The 17056-nt window shown below is 44.7% G+C and overlaps 1 protein-coding gene across 1 annotated transcript; it reads left to right on the top strand.

Moving 5' to 3' along the window:
* Positions 1-10566: 10566 nt before the first annotated feature.
* LOC112402036 (RING finger protein 113A-like) lies at positions 10567-16416 on the top strand. Its single transcript, XM_024748557.1, is given in 2 exon segments — positions 10567-11573; positions 16221-16416. Coding segments are annotated over 2 exon segments (1203 nt in total).
* The last annotated feature ends 640 nt before the right edge of the window (positions 16417-17056 follow it).

The following is a 17056-nucleotide window of genomic DNA, read 5'->3' as shown; positions in this document are numbered from 1 at the left end:
GGAGGAAGACAAACAAAGGGGAGACCGGGGTGAACAAAAAAAAAAAAAAAAAAAAAAAAAAAAAGATATAAAGGGGTAGTGGAGCTCCACCCTCATGACTTAATCACCTCCCAAATGCCCCGACCTTTTAATACCAGCACACTGGGGGATGGGATTTCAACAGATGAATTTCGGGAGGACACAAGCGTTCGGTCCATAACACCGACTGTGAAACTCTGGATGATTTGCTTAATTTTACTGAGCCTGTTATCCTGACCATAAAATGGGGACGACGGTGGTATTTCTCCTCTCCAGTGATGAGAAGATTCCATAAGATGCTGTGTGCCCTGCATCTAGTGCAGTGCCTAGGACATGATACCCACTCCATTAATTTATCTACCTTTTGTATTTTCCATTAGCCACTTACTAATAGCTGGGCAATACAGGTGGATTCTCTCAGCTTTGCTTTCCTCCTTGGAAAACAGAGGTAATAAAAGACCTACACTGGATAAAGAAGATGTGGCACATATATACAATGGAATATTACTCAGCCATAAAAAGAAACGAAATTGAGCTATTTGTAATGAGGTAGATAGACCTAGAGTCTGTCATACAGAGTGAAGTAAGTCAGAAAGAAAAAGACAAATATCGTATGCTAACACATATATTTGGAATTTAAGAAAAAAAAATGTCATGAAGAACCTAGGGGTAAGACAGGAATAAAGACACAGACCTACTGGAGAACGGATTTGAGGATATGGGAAGGGGGAATGGTGAGCTGTGACAGGGCGAGAGAGAGTCATGGACATATACACACTAACAAACGTAGGGTAGATAGCTAGTGGGAAGCAGCCGCATGGCACAGGGATATCGGCTCGGTGCTTTGTGACCGCCTGGAGGGGTGGGATAGGGAGGGAGACGCAAGAGGGAAGAGATATGGGAACATATGTATATGTATAATTGATTCACTTTGTTATAAAGCAGAAACTAACACACCATTGTAAAGCAATTATACCCCAATAAAGATGTTAAAAAAAAAAAAAAAGACCTACACTTAAGGGTTGTCATGAGAACTGGAAAGAGACTAACATATCTATCACTTAGAAGGTACTCAATAAATATAGTTATTATTAGAGTGATCATGAAACTGGAGAAATTAAATCTAGATATTTATCAGGAGACATTTTAGGATGAGCTTTTTATTTATTTATTTTAATTAATTTATTTATTTTTGGCTGCGTTGAGTCTTCGTTGCTGCACACGGGTTTCCTCTAGTTGCGGCGAGCAGGAGCTACTCTTTGTTGCAGTGCGCGGGCTTCTCATTCTGGTGGCTTCTCTTATTGCGGAGCATGGGCTCTTGGCACGCGGGCTTCAGTACTTGTGGTGCACGGGCTCAGTAGTTGTTGCTCCCGGGCTCTAGAGCACAGGCTTAGTAGCTGTGGTGCACTAAGCCTGTGCTTACTGCATAAACTAAGTTTCTCTGCAGAAACTTAGTTTCTCTGCGGCATGTGGGATCTTCCCGGACCAAGGCTCGAACCCATGTCCCCTGCATTGGCAGACAGATTCTTAACCACTGCACCACCAGGGAAGCCCCAGGATGAGCTTTTTATTTTTTTTAATTTAATTTTATTTTTTATACAGCAGGTTCTTATTAGTCATCAATTTTATACACATCAGTGTATACGTGTCAATCCCAATCGCCCAATTCAGCACACCACCACCACCACCACCCTGGGGCTTTCCCCACTTGGTGTCCATACATTTGTTCTCTACATCTGTGTCTCAACTTCTGCCCTGCAAACCGGTTCATCTGTACCATTTTTCCAGGTTCCACATACATGCGTTAATATACGATATTTGTTTTTCTCTTTCTGACTTACTTCACTCTGTAGGACAGCCTCTAGATCCATCCACGTCTCAACAAAGGACTCAATTTCATTCCTTTTTATGGCTGAGTAATATTCCATTGTATACACGTACCACATCTTCTTTATCTATTCGTCTGTCAGTGTTAATTTTGCATCCTGCAACTTTACCAAATTCATTGATTAGCTCTAGTAGTTTTCTGGTAGCATTTTTAGGATTCTCTATGTATAGTATCATGTCATCTGCAAACAGTGACAGTTTTACTTCTTCTTTTCCAATTTGTATTCCTTTTATTTCTGTTTCTTCTCTGATTGCCGTGGCTATGACTTCCAAAACTATGTTGAATAATAGTGGTGAGAGTGGACATCCTTGCCTTTTTCCTGATCTTAGAGGAAATGCTTTCAGTTTTTCACCATTGAGAATGATGTTTGCTGTGCATTTGTCATATATGGCCTTTATTATGTTGAGGTAGGTTCCCTCTATGCCCACTTTCTGGAGAGTTTTTATCATAAATGGGTGTTGAATTTTGTCAAAAGCTTTTTCTGTGCCTATTAAGATGATCATATGGTTTTTATTCTTCAATTTGTTCATATGGTGTATCACATTGATTGACTTGCATATATTGAAGAATCCTTGCATCCCTGGGATAAATCCCACTTGATCATGGTGTATCATCCTTTTAATGTGTTGTTGGATTCTGTTTGTTAGTATTTTGTTGAGGACTTTTGTATCTATATTCATCAGTGATATTGGTCTGTAATTTTCTTTTTTCGTAGTATCTTTGCCCCTGCTCAACAATAAGCTATTCAAGAGAAGAAATTGTGTCTCATTTCATCTCTGCATTCCCAGTTCCTGATGCCTACAACACAGTAGGAATTCAACAAAATTCTGTTTATGTGAACTAGACAAACTCCCTAGCCCATACCTCAAGCTTGACTTCATGGGTCAACTCTGGCAAATTTTCAGCCACTGAAGAAACGTTCATTAAGATACTGTTCCTTAAACTGTGTAATCTTCCTCTAAATGTGGTTAGAGAATACAGCTTTCTCCTGCAATATATGGTCAAGAAAAAGCCCCAGATTTTTCATTAGTCTCACAGTATTCCCTCTGCCTGGAGCTCCCTCCTCCCTCCCTTCTTCTGTCCCACATCTGCTCCTTCTTTCATACCTCAACCTCAACAAATGCTTTCCTGGTCACTTTATGAGCCTATGCATGCTCCCTGTCCTAAACACTCACAGAATCAAGGCATCATGAAGTCATGTGAGTATTTTAAAGATCACCTAAGGTAGCCACTCCTCAGATGCAATAATACCCTCTACAAACACTCCTGCTGAGTGCTTATTCAGCCTAGCTTAAATACCTTGCTCGACATGAAACTCACCTCTATTTAAGACGGTCCAACCTATCTTTGGTCAGTTCTTTAAGAAACTTACATTTAGCCCAGACTTTTCTCTCTATAGCTTCTACCACTTTCTTCGCTGCAGTTTTGCCTTTTGCAGGTTCCCAGTATGGGATGACTCTGCCTTTGATCGTACAAACTGAATTTAACTTATGGTGCGTGTATATACTATCCTCACAACCAGATTAAAAGTTTCTAGCAGGCAGTCACCAAGTTTTATGTTCTTTGTGCCCAATAGGTGCTTAATAACTATATACTAAATAAATGTTGGAAACACTTCTTTGCTATGTTGCCTACTTTCTCTTGGTCAGACTCATCCCACTGGGGCCACCATAAACAATTGCTTTTTCTCCTCAGGTGCTCAACAGCAGGGTCATGTAATGCTCAGTAAATGGAAAGAGAAAAGGAAGGAGGAAGAAACATTTTTTTAAATTCCATCTTCAGGTGCACCAGGAAGCAACTTTCTTTTTTTTTTTCTTTGACCTATCTTTATTTTTATTTTTTTTAACATCTTTATTGGAGTATAATTGCTTTACAATGGTGTGTTAGTTTCTGCTTTATAACAAAGAGAATCAGTTATACATATGTTCCCATATCTCTTTCCTCTTGCGTCTCCCTCCCTCCCACCCTCCCTATCCCACCCCTCTATGTGGTGACAAAGCACCGAGCTGATCTGCCTGTGCTATGCGGTTGCTTCCCACTAGCTATCTATTTTATGTTTGGTAGTGTATATATGTCCATGCCACTCTCTCACTTTGTCACAGCTTACCCTTCCCCCTCCCCATATCCTTAAGTCCATTCTCTAGTAGGTCTGTGTCTTTATTCCCGTCTTACCCCTAGGTTCTTCATGACCTTTTTTTTTTTTTCTTAGATTCCATATATATGTATTAGCATACAGTGGATGGACCTAGAGTCTGTCATACAGAGTGAAGTAAGTCAGAAAGGGAAGCAACTTTCTTTTGCAGGCACATTATTTGCAACCCTGCCAGTCACATATCAAAGTACAGAACAACCTAAGTGCCTTCCGTTTCCCTCCCAATATGCATGGGAGCTCACATTATGTCCTGGTGAGCTGTGAGCAAAAAGACGTAGAATATATCCCTAATTGCTGTTTGCTTGGATTATTTTTTTTTTCTTTTTTTATTTAGGGTGCTGACATACAGTGGAGGAAAGAAGCACAGTTCTCTTATTATCTAGTAATTTCAGTAGTATGTCATTTAATTACTTTTTTAAAATGAAATAAAGTCTGAAAATACCAAATAAAAAGAAGCCATAAACAATAAATTTCTCTGGGAATGTACTGAAGGAATAAAATCAGGAATGGTTCATTCTTTCAGTTACAAAGCCAATCTTTTCTTAAAAATTACACATAAGAGTAAGTAATGTTTAAAATCCTTCGTTTGATGTTGAAATATTTTTGTACTTTTATTTGAACATGTTCTGGGAACTCTTTTCAAACAAACTAGTGAGAATATACTTGGAAAGTCTGAATAGGAAGAGGCTAGAACATTGTCTAGGCTTCCTACACGGCTCTACTGCTTGGAATACATTCCTGGATTCATCCCTGCTGAAGGTGAATGCAAAGAAATTATCTAAGCCAGTCTTTCTGTTTACGCTAGGCTTTTGATGATCATGTAATGTACATTTGTGGGTAGAAATTAAGTGCTTTATTTTTAAAAGTCTCCTGCTGCGATCTGAAAGCAAGAATTAACACATTTTAAAGTTGAGCATTTTGCTTCATGCGTCATTCAACAACCAAGGGTCTAGTGAAGGATAGAAAGTGACAGGTGACAGAAGGGCAAAAGAAATGTTACCTATTGAAGAGCTTAATGAGAAATCTCAGAGACTACAAAGAGGTGGACTTATTTTGCAATACAGAGACAATGAAAATCTTCAAGACAATATGAATTAGTTTTTTAGGCAAAAAACAGAGCCAAATTACAACTTCATACAAGTGTACACACAAAACAAAACAGAGGTTAATGCTGGGGGAAGGTTATCCAGGATAAAATTCAAAATGTAATAAATGGTTAAATAAACCTTTAGGCAACAGTAAATGGTTCATACAACGGCTTTGTTATATAGAAATACAACTGTTGGGACCTCCCTGGCAGTCCAGTGGTTAAGACTCCACGCTTCCACTGCAGGGGATGCGGGTTCAATCTCTGGTCGGGGAACTAAGATCTCACATGCCGCTCTGTGCGGTCCAAAAAAAAACCAAAAAACAAAAAACAGAAATACAACTGTTACTCGTAAAAAAAAAAAAAAAGGAAGAAAAAATCCCTAACCTCCCACTTCTGAGTCCAAAGTATGGAGTAACCAAACGGAGCCGGGGAGTTTTCCTTCCTCTGAAGGGGAAAAGAGAACAAGGAGCTGCCTCAAATCTACACGATACCCAGCAATGCAATGACAAGCCCTAAAAACTTCACAGGGCGCTTGGATTATTTTGAAAGTGGTCAGAGGGCTCTCTACTTTGCTTAGTGCTGTATGAAACACATCCAAATTTTCACTGAATGTTTAAATGTTTGGTCCACATTCAAGTGTTTGACAGCTAGTTGAGTTTTTTTCAAACCAAAAGAAGATAAGGGGCCCCCACTTCCTGCAGAATACTGAGGAGGGCATTGTTTGACTAATTTAATACTGTCTAGGGTAAAGGGACTCAAATCTGGTCCAATTTAGAAAATATTCTGATTTTTAAATATAAGAATGATCAGTGTTTTGTTTGTTTTATATGGGGGCTGGGGAAGTAATGTGACTGGAGACTATATTCATTAAAATTATGCAAATAATAAATATCTGATCATATATATCACTTTGCAAGAGAATATTAAAATGGCACTTTTCCTATTGTCTGTTTGGACTGAAGCCTCCAAACTAAGAATAATAGATGTCAATTACATTCACACTGTAGAACAAGGGGCTAGGTTTGCAAAGATGATGGTCCAAGACAAGGCTTGCAATAGGCCCGATGAGGTTGATTGGCCAATTGAGGAGTGATTAGGAAAACTTTGGTGAATCCCAGGCAATTTCCAAGCGTGGGGGAGCTTCAGAAGAAGCATTTAGAGAGCTTGGCACTGGCCCCTGGAATCTGGGATAACACAGAGACAGTTATGGGAAACATGCCTGAAAAAGTCTAAAAGCAAGAGTTTGGTCAGCCTAATGGCAGAGTGGAGAGTAGTTGAGACTGTTTGAAAAATTATTACACTCCTAGAGGTTAGTGACACAGTGAACCTGCCTCCTGCTGCAGGCTGCCTGCTGTCTCCACCAGCCCTGAGTCTTCTGGAAAAGGACCACTTGGGGGTGAAGGTAAGCCCAGCAGAAAGAAGCTGAATGTGAACTGGCAGAGGTCAGGGCTTGGAAGTAGAGGGCTAGGGGAGATCATTAACCTCCAGCAAGAGAAGCACTGCTGGCAACAAAGAAATTGCAGGTACATTACAGAAACCTCCCAGGAAAGGGATAACCTCATCCCTCCTCCACCTGCAACCCTGGAGGAGCCAGAGGTGGCACATTCAGTGGAAGAGAGGGAGGAGAAAAGCTATGTGAAGAAGCAGATGATCACACCCCTCCCTTAAAGCAGGTTTGAAGCCTGCCTTAGGCCTTGGCTAAGGTAATGAGAGAATTTTATAATTGGATGAAAATGTGGAGTTCTGATATTAGACTGAACCTTACATTTCATAACCTAAAAGAGATAGACATTTATTCATTCTAAGAGGAATCAGAAAACTCATGCTCCCTAGCCAAAATTTCATCCTGAATCTAGGAAAAAATGACTTAATGGAGCAAGTTTAACAGAAAGTGATAAGAAAGAATAAATTTGCTTTCTGCTTGTACCCCACTGAGTCTAGATGACAAAATACATTAGTTATAAATGTCTTGCTTTAAAAAAACAAAAATGAAATAAGACAATAACAAAATATTACTCTGAGGATAAAGCCCCAAATCCTCACATGGCATGTGTTTGTGTATCTGGCCCCTGCAAAGCTTTTGAATTTCATTTCATGCCACTCTCTACCACAGTAGCTCCAGCCACATGGCTTTCTCAAAATGCTTTAGAAATACAAGTAGCTTATCACCTCAGGTACACACTCTACCCTCCACCTTGGAATTGTTTGCCTCCTCTCATCTTCACCTGCCTAATTCCTCCTTGTTCTTAGAATGCTCTGGTTGTAAGCAACAGGCACCAGCAGAAACTTAAGCAGGAAATGAATTTATTGGAAAGGTAGGAAGTAGCTCACACAATCAAAGACTATTAAAAAAATATTTACTTTGGGACTCCCCTGGTGGTGCAGTGGATAAGACTCCACGCTCCCAATGCAAGGGGCCTGGATTTGACCCCTGATCAGGGAACTAGATCCCACATGCATGCCAAAACTAAGAGTTTGCATGCTGCAACTAAGGAGCTGGTGAGCTGCAACTAAGGAGCCCAAGGGCCACAACTAAGGAGCCTGCATGCAGCAACTAAGACCTGGTGCAACCAAATAAATAAATTAATTTAAAATATAATAATTACTTTAAAGACACAACTGGAAAATAACAGAAGCCAAAGCAATTAACATGGTAGGAAATGATGGGCAGTCTATTCTGGAAAAGGGATCATCCTCAGCTTTTTGTTTTGTTTTGTTTTGGTTTTCTGGAGAGTTACTCCCAGGTTAGGACATGTGCCCACCCCTAACTAGGGGAGGGCAGAGTGTTTGGGTACAATGAGGGAACATAAATTTCTCCAAAGAAAATCAGGACACAAGTTACACAATAATGGTAGGCAGGCAACACAACTGAAATCCACTTCGTTTAAGGACCCCTTCAATGGTTCTTCCTCTGCCAGTTAGTAGCCACAGACTCTTAAGCAGGCTATTTATAGTATCTGTGTCTCAGTTTATTAATCTTGAGATAGTAGTATAAGTATCTGTCTCATAGGTTAGCGGTGATGATTAAATTAATGAATATATGTAACCCACTGAGCGAAGTGCTAGCACATAGTGTTAGCTAATATTATTTTTTAGAAAAATTTTCCATAACCTCCCTAGTCTTTGCCAGGTTAGCCCATTATATTCTCCCATCCCATCTTGTATTTCTCCTTTGAGCACTTATCATAAGTAAACCTGTAGAATTATTTCTGTAATTTTTACTTAAATGTGTGTATCCCACTAACCTCATAAGGGCAGAAGAAACATTTATCTTTTTCACCTTGTATTCTCAATGCGTAAGTGCATAGCACAGTGTATTAGGCTGACTAATAGCTCCCAAAGATACCCAGGTCCTAATCCCTGGAAGCTGTGAATGTTACCTTATATGGCAAAAGCAACTCCAAAGATGTGATTAAGTTAAGGATATTGAGATGGGAAGATTATCCTGGATATATGGGTGGGCCCTAAATATAATCACAAATGTCCTTATAAGAGGAAGGCAAGGGGAGATTTGACTACATAATATGAGAAGGAAATGTGACATCAAAAGCAAGAGGTTGGAATGATGCAAGGAAGGGCTCACAAGCCAAGCAATGCAGGCAACTTTCAGAAGCTCGAAAAGATGAGGGAACACATTCTCTAGAGCTTCCAGAAGGAACCAGCCCTGCCAACACCTTGACTTTAGCCCAGTGAAACTGATTCTGGACTTCTGGCTTCCAGAAATATAAGAGAATAAATTTATATTGCTTTAAGCCACCAAGTTTGTGGTAATTTGTTATGGTAGCCATAGGAACTAACACTCAGGCACTCAAAAAATATTTATCGAAAAATAAATGAGACTTAGAAAATGAACCAAAAACGTATCAATGGAAGCCAGCATAGAAGCTGATGTACAAGACTGATCTTCATGACAAACATAAGGCTGGTCCACACATCTAATAGCTCATTATCAGTACATCAGTTAAATACTGAATATCCTTGTACTCGTCAAGGTTTTTAGTTGAAAATTGAAGAAGTTATCATTGACTGGGAATGATAGGGGCCAGGAATTTATTCAAAGGGTAGCATATGTCTCAGACTCACCAGGATGATTGAAGAACCAGGTTCAAGGCCAGCCATGTATGGTGTGCGTTGCAACACAGCAGCCCTTTTGAAGATCTGCAGCCAGGAGCAACATACAAAACATGCCACATCATTGGTCTGGGGAAGACACCATTGGCTCTTCCACCAAACACAGCATTGTGTTACCAAGCACTGACTGTCACCATTATTACCGCAGTTTCTGATCTTCCTGTAGCACTGCGGCCAGAGAGTTCCCCAAGAGTCCTAAATTGCAGTATAAGGCTAGGAAAGTAAGGATTGGGCATTTTCAGTTTCTGCAGTAGGAGGCATCTCAACGTCTCAACAAGATTCAGAATGGGAACAAGGGAGATTCCCCAAACAGAAGAAGAAATGGGTCAGGTGATGGGTAACCATAAGGGAAAGATAAATACATACTACAGTCTCATATCCAAAGCTTACAGTGAACTGATTTTCAAGCATCAGACTTGAACATGAATTCACAAAACCAGAATATGCAGTCATGAATCTAATGACCTCCTGTGTTCGATCACTTCTAAATTCAAATTAAAGCAGGTAACAGAATACAGAAGATATTGAGGTTAAATATATCAATATCTAATTTGATCATTAAATGAAATGAAAATGCCTTAAGGAATTTTTAAAGACTGATTTCCTTGGTCAGATCACCAAATGGCATGAAGAAATGCCTGGTTTAATCTCTCTATCACATTGTCCCATTAGATTTAATTAAAGCCGTATCAACTACCTGCCAAAAAAATAAGTAATACCTTATTTGGGGCAACCAGACAACTAGAGTTTGGGGTAAATATTAGATGTCATTATAATAAAGGGAGAATAAAAATCCCAGACCTTAGATTATCAGAGTCTACCACTTAAAATAGCCATACAACTAGTATTTTGCCTTCTTCTGTATCAGGCTATATGCTAAGCACTGGGAGTTTCTTTTGTTTTGGTTTTTAATGATTAATGAGGAATCCCTGAAAGAATTTATATTCTGCAGAGGAGTTAAGGAATAAAGACATGTAAATAAACTAATTATAAATAAATAAACTAATTATAATAATAATAAGTTGTAACAGGTGATCTAACAGATGTGCTATGGGTTGAATTGAGCCCACCCCCCAAAAAAATTTATATGTTGAAGCCCTAGCTCCCATTACTTCCGAATGTGACCTGATTTGGAAATGGGATCATTGCTGATGTAATTAGTTAAGATGAGATCAAACTGGAGTAGGATGGGTCCCTAATTCAATATGACTGCTGTCCTGATAAAAAGAACACCATGTGAAAAGACAGACAAACACACAGGGAGAAAGCCATGTGAACACTGGAGTTATGCTACCACAAGTCAAAGAACTATGGCCACTCGTGCTCCCGCAGTGTCCATGGCCACGCCTTTTTCCGCAACCGATTTTGCACGCACGTGCCGCGGAGTGCACTACGTGCAGTGACGTGAAGAAGCCCCGCCCCACCCAGCAGGCCACAGCCGTTTGGGAACCCGAGACTCTTAAAACGGCAGAGCAACTTTTTCCAGGAAAGATGACAGACCAGGTGTGCACCTTTCTTTTCAAAAAGCCTGGGCGAAAAGGGGCTACAGGTCTCAGAAAGCGCCCGATCTGCCACCAAGAGTCCGGAGACGACAGCAGCAGCAGTGATGAAGGCAGCGCTGTGGTTAGCCGGAAAAAGAAGCGGGCGACCCACAATCCGATGATACAGAAGACCCCTGGCAGTGGTAAACAGAAGGCAGCTTATGGTGACCAGAGTAGCCAGGAGGAGGAGAAGGAGCCCGAGAGTCTCGGCGTGGTGTATAAGTCCACTCGCTCAGGGAAACCCGTGGGGCCAGAGGATATGGGTGCGACTGCTGTCTACGAGCTAGACACAGAGAAGGAGCGCGACGCACAAGCCATCTTTGAGCGCAGCCAGAAGATCCAGGAGGAGCTGAGGCACAAGGAAGATGACAAGATCTATCGGGGAATCAATAATTATCAGAAGTACATGAAGCCCAAGGATACATCTATGGGCAATGCTTCCTCCAAGATGGTGAGGAAAGGCCCCATCCGAGCTCCCGAGCATCTGCGTGCCACCGTGCGCTGGGATTACCAGCCCGACGTTTGTAAGGACTACAAGGAGACTGGCTTTTGCGGCTTTGGAGACAGCTGCAAATTCCTCCATGACCGTTCAGATTACAAACATGGCTGGCAGATCGAACGTGAGCTTGACGAGGGTCGCTATGATATCCATAAGGATGAAAACTATGAAGTGGGAAGCGACGAGGTGTAAATACAGTTCAAGTGTTTCATCCGTCGCCAGACGTTCCAAAACCCAGTTGTCACCAACTGCAGGCTGTAAGGCCAACTGGCCCGAGGCAGGGGAACACAATCAGACTCACAGGTTGCATCAGACCGAAACTTTCCGGACCACCCAGTTCCAGAAACTGACCTGGAGACTTTCCGGACCACCCAGTTCCAGAAACTGACCTGGAGACTTTCCGGACCACCCAGTTCCAGGAACTGACCTGGGGACCTTCCACCCGGCCCAGCCTTCCCGCCTTTCGAGGGGCGGGACTAACGGTCCCAAGACTGATGCAACCAGCACCAGATATTGCCGCGATACCCGAAGAGACCACCAAATAAGGAATAACCTGCACCCTCCCGGATTCACCACACCCCTTTCCCTTCTTCCCCTATAAATTCTGCCCAAACCCTCGCACGGGCACGACTTCCCTGGCCCCTTTCTCTCGGACCAATGAACCTCACCCGGGAGCGTTCCCAAATAAAGCTTGTTTAAGCTCTCCTCCGTCTTTGGTGCCGTTCCTTACATTTGGTGCCGAAACCTGGGAGGGGTACCAAGCCCCGCGGGTTACCACGCGGGCCGCTCCTCCCCTCCCCCAGGAGACAACCAGGGAACCTCTACTCATCCACCCCATCTTCTTACGATCTAACCTGGCACGATATCTTTGTGATCCTATCTTCTACTCTGACCCCTGATGAGAGGGAAAGAATTCAAACTGCTGCCCGAAACCATGCAGATCAGGTTCACCTTACCGACAACTCCATGCCTGTCGGAGCGACTGCCATACCTGGCACCGATCCAGGCTGGACTTAGCAGGATGGCCAAGATGGCCGTCGTAAACGCGACCTCATGATCCAATGCCTCCTGGCTGGCATGCAGGCCGCCGCTCATAAGGTAGTCAATTTTGAAAAACTAAAAGAGATAACCCAAGAACCTAACGAAAATCCAGCTATCTTTCTCAATCGCCTTACAGAGGCCTTAACTCGCTACACCCGGCTGGATCCCGACACCCCGGCAGGGGCAGCGGTCCTAGCCACCCATTTTATTACCCAATCAGCCCCGGACATCCGAAAGAAATTAAAACGGGCAGAAGACGGCCCTCAGACCCCTACTCGAGATCTGGTAAAGATGGCCTTTAAAGTCTATAATGGCCATGAGGATTTGGCAGAATCCAGCCGGCAGGCTTGGATCCTCCAAACCCAAGGTCTTGTAGCTGCCCTAAGGCCTGCCATCTCCCATGGATCACAGCATCCAAGGAATCCACAAAAGGCAACCCCGCCGGGGGCCTGCTTCAAATGCGGAAAAGAAGGCCACTGGGCTCGCCAATGTCCCAATCCCCGACCTCCTTCTAAGCCCTGTCCCAGCTGCGGGCTAACGGGCCACTGGAAGAGTGACTGCCCTATGACTGGCCCTCCCTCAGCGTCTCCACGCGGGGGGCAAGCCGACCCAATGGCATTACCACTCGAACTGCTGGGATTGGCTGACGACTGACGGCGCCCGGACTCGAAGACCCCCATCACCCTCGCCGAGGCCAGGGTAACGCTACAGGTAGCGGGTAAGTCCATCTCATTTCTGGTGGACACGGGGGCTACCTATTCGGTCCTGCCTACTTATTCCGGGCCAGTTTCTCCTTCCCAGATCTCGGTCATGGGTATTGATGGCAAACCATCCTTCCCACTCCAGACCGGTCCACTCCCATGTCATATCGAAGGACTCCCTTTTACTCATTCTTTCTTAGTCATACCATCCTGCCCAGTTCCCTTGCTAGGCCAAGATGTCCTTTTCCACTTAGGGGCCTCCCTCCAGCTGGTTAGACTTGACCCTAAGGTCCCCTCCTCCCAACTCCTGCTTCCTCTTCTCGGCCTGTCTCTAGAACCCTCCCCCTCCTATTCCCCTCTTCCAATCACACCGAACCCAATTAATCCCCAAGTTTGGGATACTTCTAAGCCCATAACAGCAACATACCATTCCCCCGTCCTCATCTGCCTAAAGGACCCCTCCAAATTTCCATCAAGGCCCCAATCTCCCATCTATGAGACTCACCTTAGGGGCCTACAACCTATTATCACCAGACTCCTAAACCAGGGACTCCTTATCCCCACTGATTCTCCCTGCAACACCCCCATCCTGCCTGTCCACAAGGCCTCTGGGGATTATCACCTGGTCCAGGACCTCCGACTAATCAATGAGGCCATAATTCCTCTCCACCCAGTAGAACCAAACCCATACACCTTGCTCTCCCATATCCCCCCATCCACAACCCACTTTACGGTTCTGGATCTCAAAGATGCCTTTTTCACTATCCCCCTACATCCCGACTCCTATTTCCTCTTCGCTTTTACCTGGACGGATCCGGATACTCATACTTCCAGTCAGCTCACCTGGACAGTTCTTCCCCAGGGCTTCTGCCACAGTCCTCACCTCTTCGGTCAGGCGCTGGCACGGGACCTCACTTCCTGCTCCCTTGCCCCCAGCACACTCCTTCAATATGTAGATGGCCTCCTCCTTTGTAGCCCGTCTCTCAGCCTCTCAAGACAACATACTGCAGATCTCCTCAATTACCTTGGCTCTCGCGGTTATCGGGTCTCCCCAGCCAAGGCTGTTATCTGTATCTTCTGTAACCTACCTGGGGCTCCACCTTACCCCTACCACAAAAGGTCTAACAGCCGACCGCACCCGGATTATCCGTGAACTCCAGCCTCCTGAAACAGCGGAACGAATTCTCTCCTTTTTGGGCCTCATAGGATTTTTCCGGCACTGGATCCCTAACTTTGCTCTCCTCGCTAAACCCTTATATCTAGCCGCTAAAGAAACCCCTCAAGGACCCCTCACCTCTCCTTCCGCCGTTCGACAGGACTTTCTTACCCTCTGTAACGCTCTGATATCTTCTCCTCCCCCTTCTCTGCCCAACCCAAACCGACCTTTTCACATTTTTGTGGATGAACGGGCCGGAATAGCCACTGGACTCCTTGCCCAGCCTGTAGGGCCTTCCTACCGCCCCGTGGCTTACCTCTCCAAACAGCTAGGCCCAACCATTCGGGGATGGCAACCATGCCTTCGGGACCTAGCAGCGGCAGCCGAACTGACCAAACAAACACTCAAACTGACTCTGGCCCACCCACTAACCGTGTTTTCCTCCCACCGGCTGGTCGACCTTCTAGGCCACAAGTCTCTCTCCCTCCTGGGCCCCTCCCGCATCCAGGAGTTCCACCTCCTGTTCATTGAAAACCCTGCTATCTCCCTCGACCTCTCCCCCCTCCCCCCGCCTAAACCCGGCCTCCCTCTTGCCTATCTCCAATACCGGGACCTCCCCTTCCCACTCCTGCCCCCAAGTCGTAGAGGCCCTCAGCCCGCCGAGAGAGGGACTCTTTGACACCCCTCGTTTCAAACCCGGACCACACCCTCTTTGTAGATGGCAGCTCAATACTCGGTCCTGACAGACGCCGACGGGCAGCCTATGCGGTGGTAACTATCTCAACTATTATCGAGGCTAACAGCCTCCCAGAAGGGACAACCTCTCAAAGGGCTGAACTGATAGCACTCACGCGGGCCCTTGACCTCTCTAAGGGCCAAAGGGCCATCTTTCTCCCTATGGTCGCAGGCATTTCCCTCGCCTCCTCTCGTTGCTGCGGGCATCGGGGGAGGAGCCCTAACACACAGTGTCTCAACATCCCGTGACCTAGAACAGAAACTCCAGCTAGCCATCGAGGCTTCTGCCACCTCCATCACCTCCCTCCAGCGCCAGATCACCTCAGTAGCCCGAGTCGCTCTCCAGAATCAACGAGCCCTTGATCTCCTGACGGCCGACAAAGGAGGTACCTGCCTCTTCCTACAGGAGGAATGCTGCTATTACATCAATGAAACAGGACTCATCGAAGACAACGTAAACGCCCTCCATCGCTTAAGAGAAGAACTTCAACGAAAACACCAACAGTCCGCCTCCCCAGTCCCCGATTGATGGCGGTCCACCCTCTATACCTGGCTAACACCAATCTTAGGCCCCTTAATTCTCATCTGTATCTTGCTCACGTTTGCTCCCTGTTTTCTTAGGTTCCTTCGCAGGCACATGGAGGAAGTCTCTCGGGTGGCCACAAACCAAATGCTCCTCGGCCCTTACACCTTGCTTCCTACAGAACCCCCCAATGGTTTCCCTTAAGCCTTGGACCTCTGGTCACCCGACTCCCCTTTCGACGCCCCCATTCAGCAAGAAGTAGCCAGAGATCAGAACGCCGCCCCATTACACCAAAGATGTCGGGATGTAAGGCCAGCTGGCCCGAGGCAGGGGAACACAATCAGACTCACAGGTTGCATCAGACCGAAACTTTCCGGACCACCCAGTTCCAGAAACTGACCTGGAGACTTTCCGGACCACCCAGTTCCAGGAACTGACCTGGGGACTTTCCACCCGGCCCAGCCTTCCCGCCTTTCGAGGGGCAGGGGTAACAGTCCCAAGACTGAGGCAACCGGCACCGGATATTGCCACGATACCCAAAGAGATCACCAAATAAGGAATAACCTGCACCCTCCCGGATTCACCACACCCCTTTCCCTTCTTCCCCTATAAATTCTGCCCAAACCCTCGCCCAGGCGCGACTTCTCTGTTCCCTTTCTCTCGCATCAGTGAACCTCGCCCGGGAGTGTTCCCAAATAAAGCTTGTTTAAGCTCTCCTCCGTCTTTGGTGCCGTTCCTTACACAGGCATTATTTCTGTGAGAGCTGTGCGCTGCAGCATTTCTGCACCACCCCGTGCTCTGTCTGTGACCAGCAGACCAATGGCATCTTCAATCCAGCGAAAGAATTGATTGCTAAACTAAAGAAGCATAGAGCTGCAGAAGAGGGTGGTGCTTCTGATTTCCCAGAGGACCCCGATGAGGGTCCAATTCCCATTACTTAATTTTCCCATTATTCTCAAATCAAATGTTTTGGGGGGGGGGAGTCCTTCCCTAGTACCTTCAGAGAGGGCGTGGCCTTGTCACACCTTAATCTGTCTTCTAGCCTACAGAACTGTGAGATAATAAATTTCTATTGTTCTGGGCCACTCAGTTGTTGGTACTTTGCTATGACAGTCCTGAATCCACTGAAGTTGCAGCATAGAATATCAATATACAAAAATCAGTCACATTTTTATACACTAACAATGAACTATCAGAAAGAGACAATAAGCAAACAATCCCATTTGAAATACAGTCAATAGAATAAAATACTTAGGAATAAATTCAACCAAAATGGTGAAAGATCTGTACACTGAAACCAATAAGACATTAATAAAAATAGTTGAAGATGACACAAATAAGTGGAAAGATATTCCATGCTCAAGGATCAGAAGAATTATTATTGTTAAAACCTCCATACCACCTAAAGTGATCCACAGATTCTATGCACTCCCTATCAAGTTTCCAATGGCATTTTTCACAGAATAGAATTAACAAATCTAAAATTTGTATGGAACCACAGAAGAACCCAAATAGGCAAAGCAATCTTAAGAAAGAAGAACAAAGCTGGAAGCATTGCATGTCCTGATTTCAAACTATAGT

The sequence above is a fragment of the Neophocaena asiaeorientalis genome, unplaced genomic scaffold, assembly GCF_003031525.2.
Source record: "Neophocaena asiaeorientalis asiaeorientalis breed wild unplaced genomic scaffold, Neophocaena_asiaeorientalis_V1.1 scaffold43, whole genome shotgun sequence".
In the NCBI taxonomy this organism is placed as follows: Eukaryota; Metazoa; Chordata; class Mammalia; order Artiodactyla; family Phocoenidae; genus Neophocaena; species Neophocaena asiaeorientalis.
The sequence above is the reverse complement of the archived record's forward strand: the minus strand, read 5'-3'. Positions and strand labels throughout refer to the sequence as shown.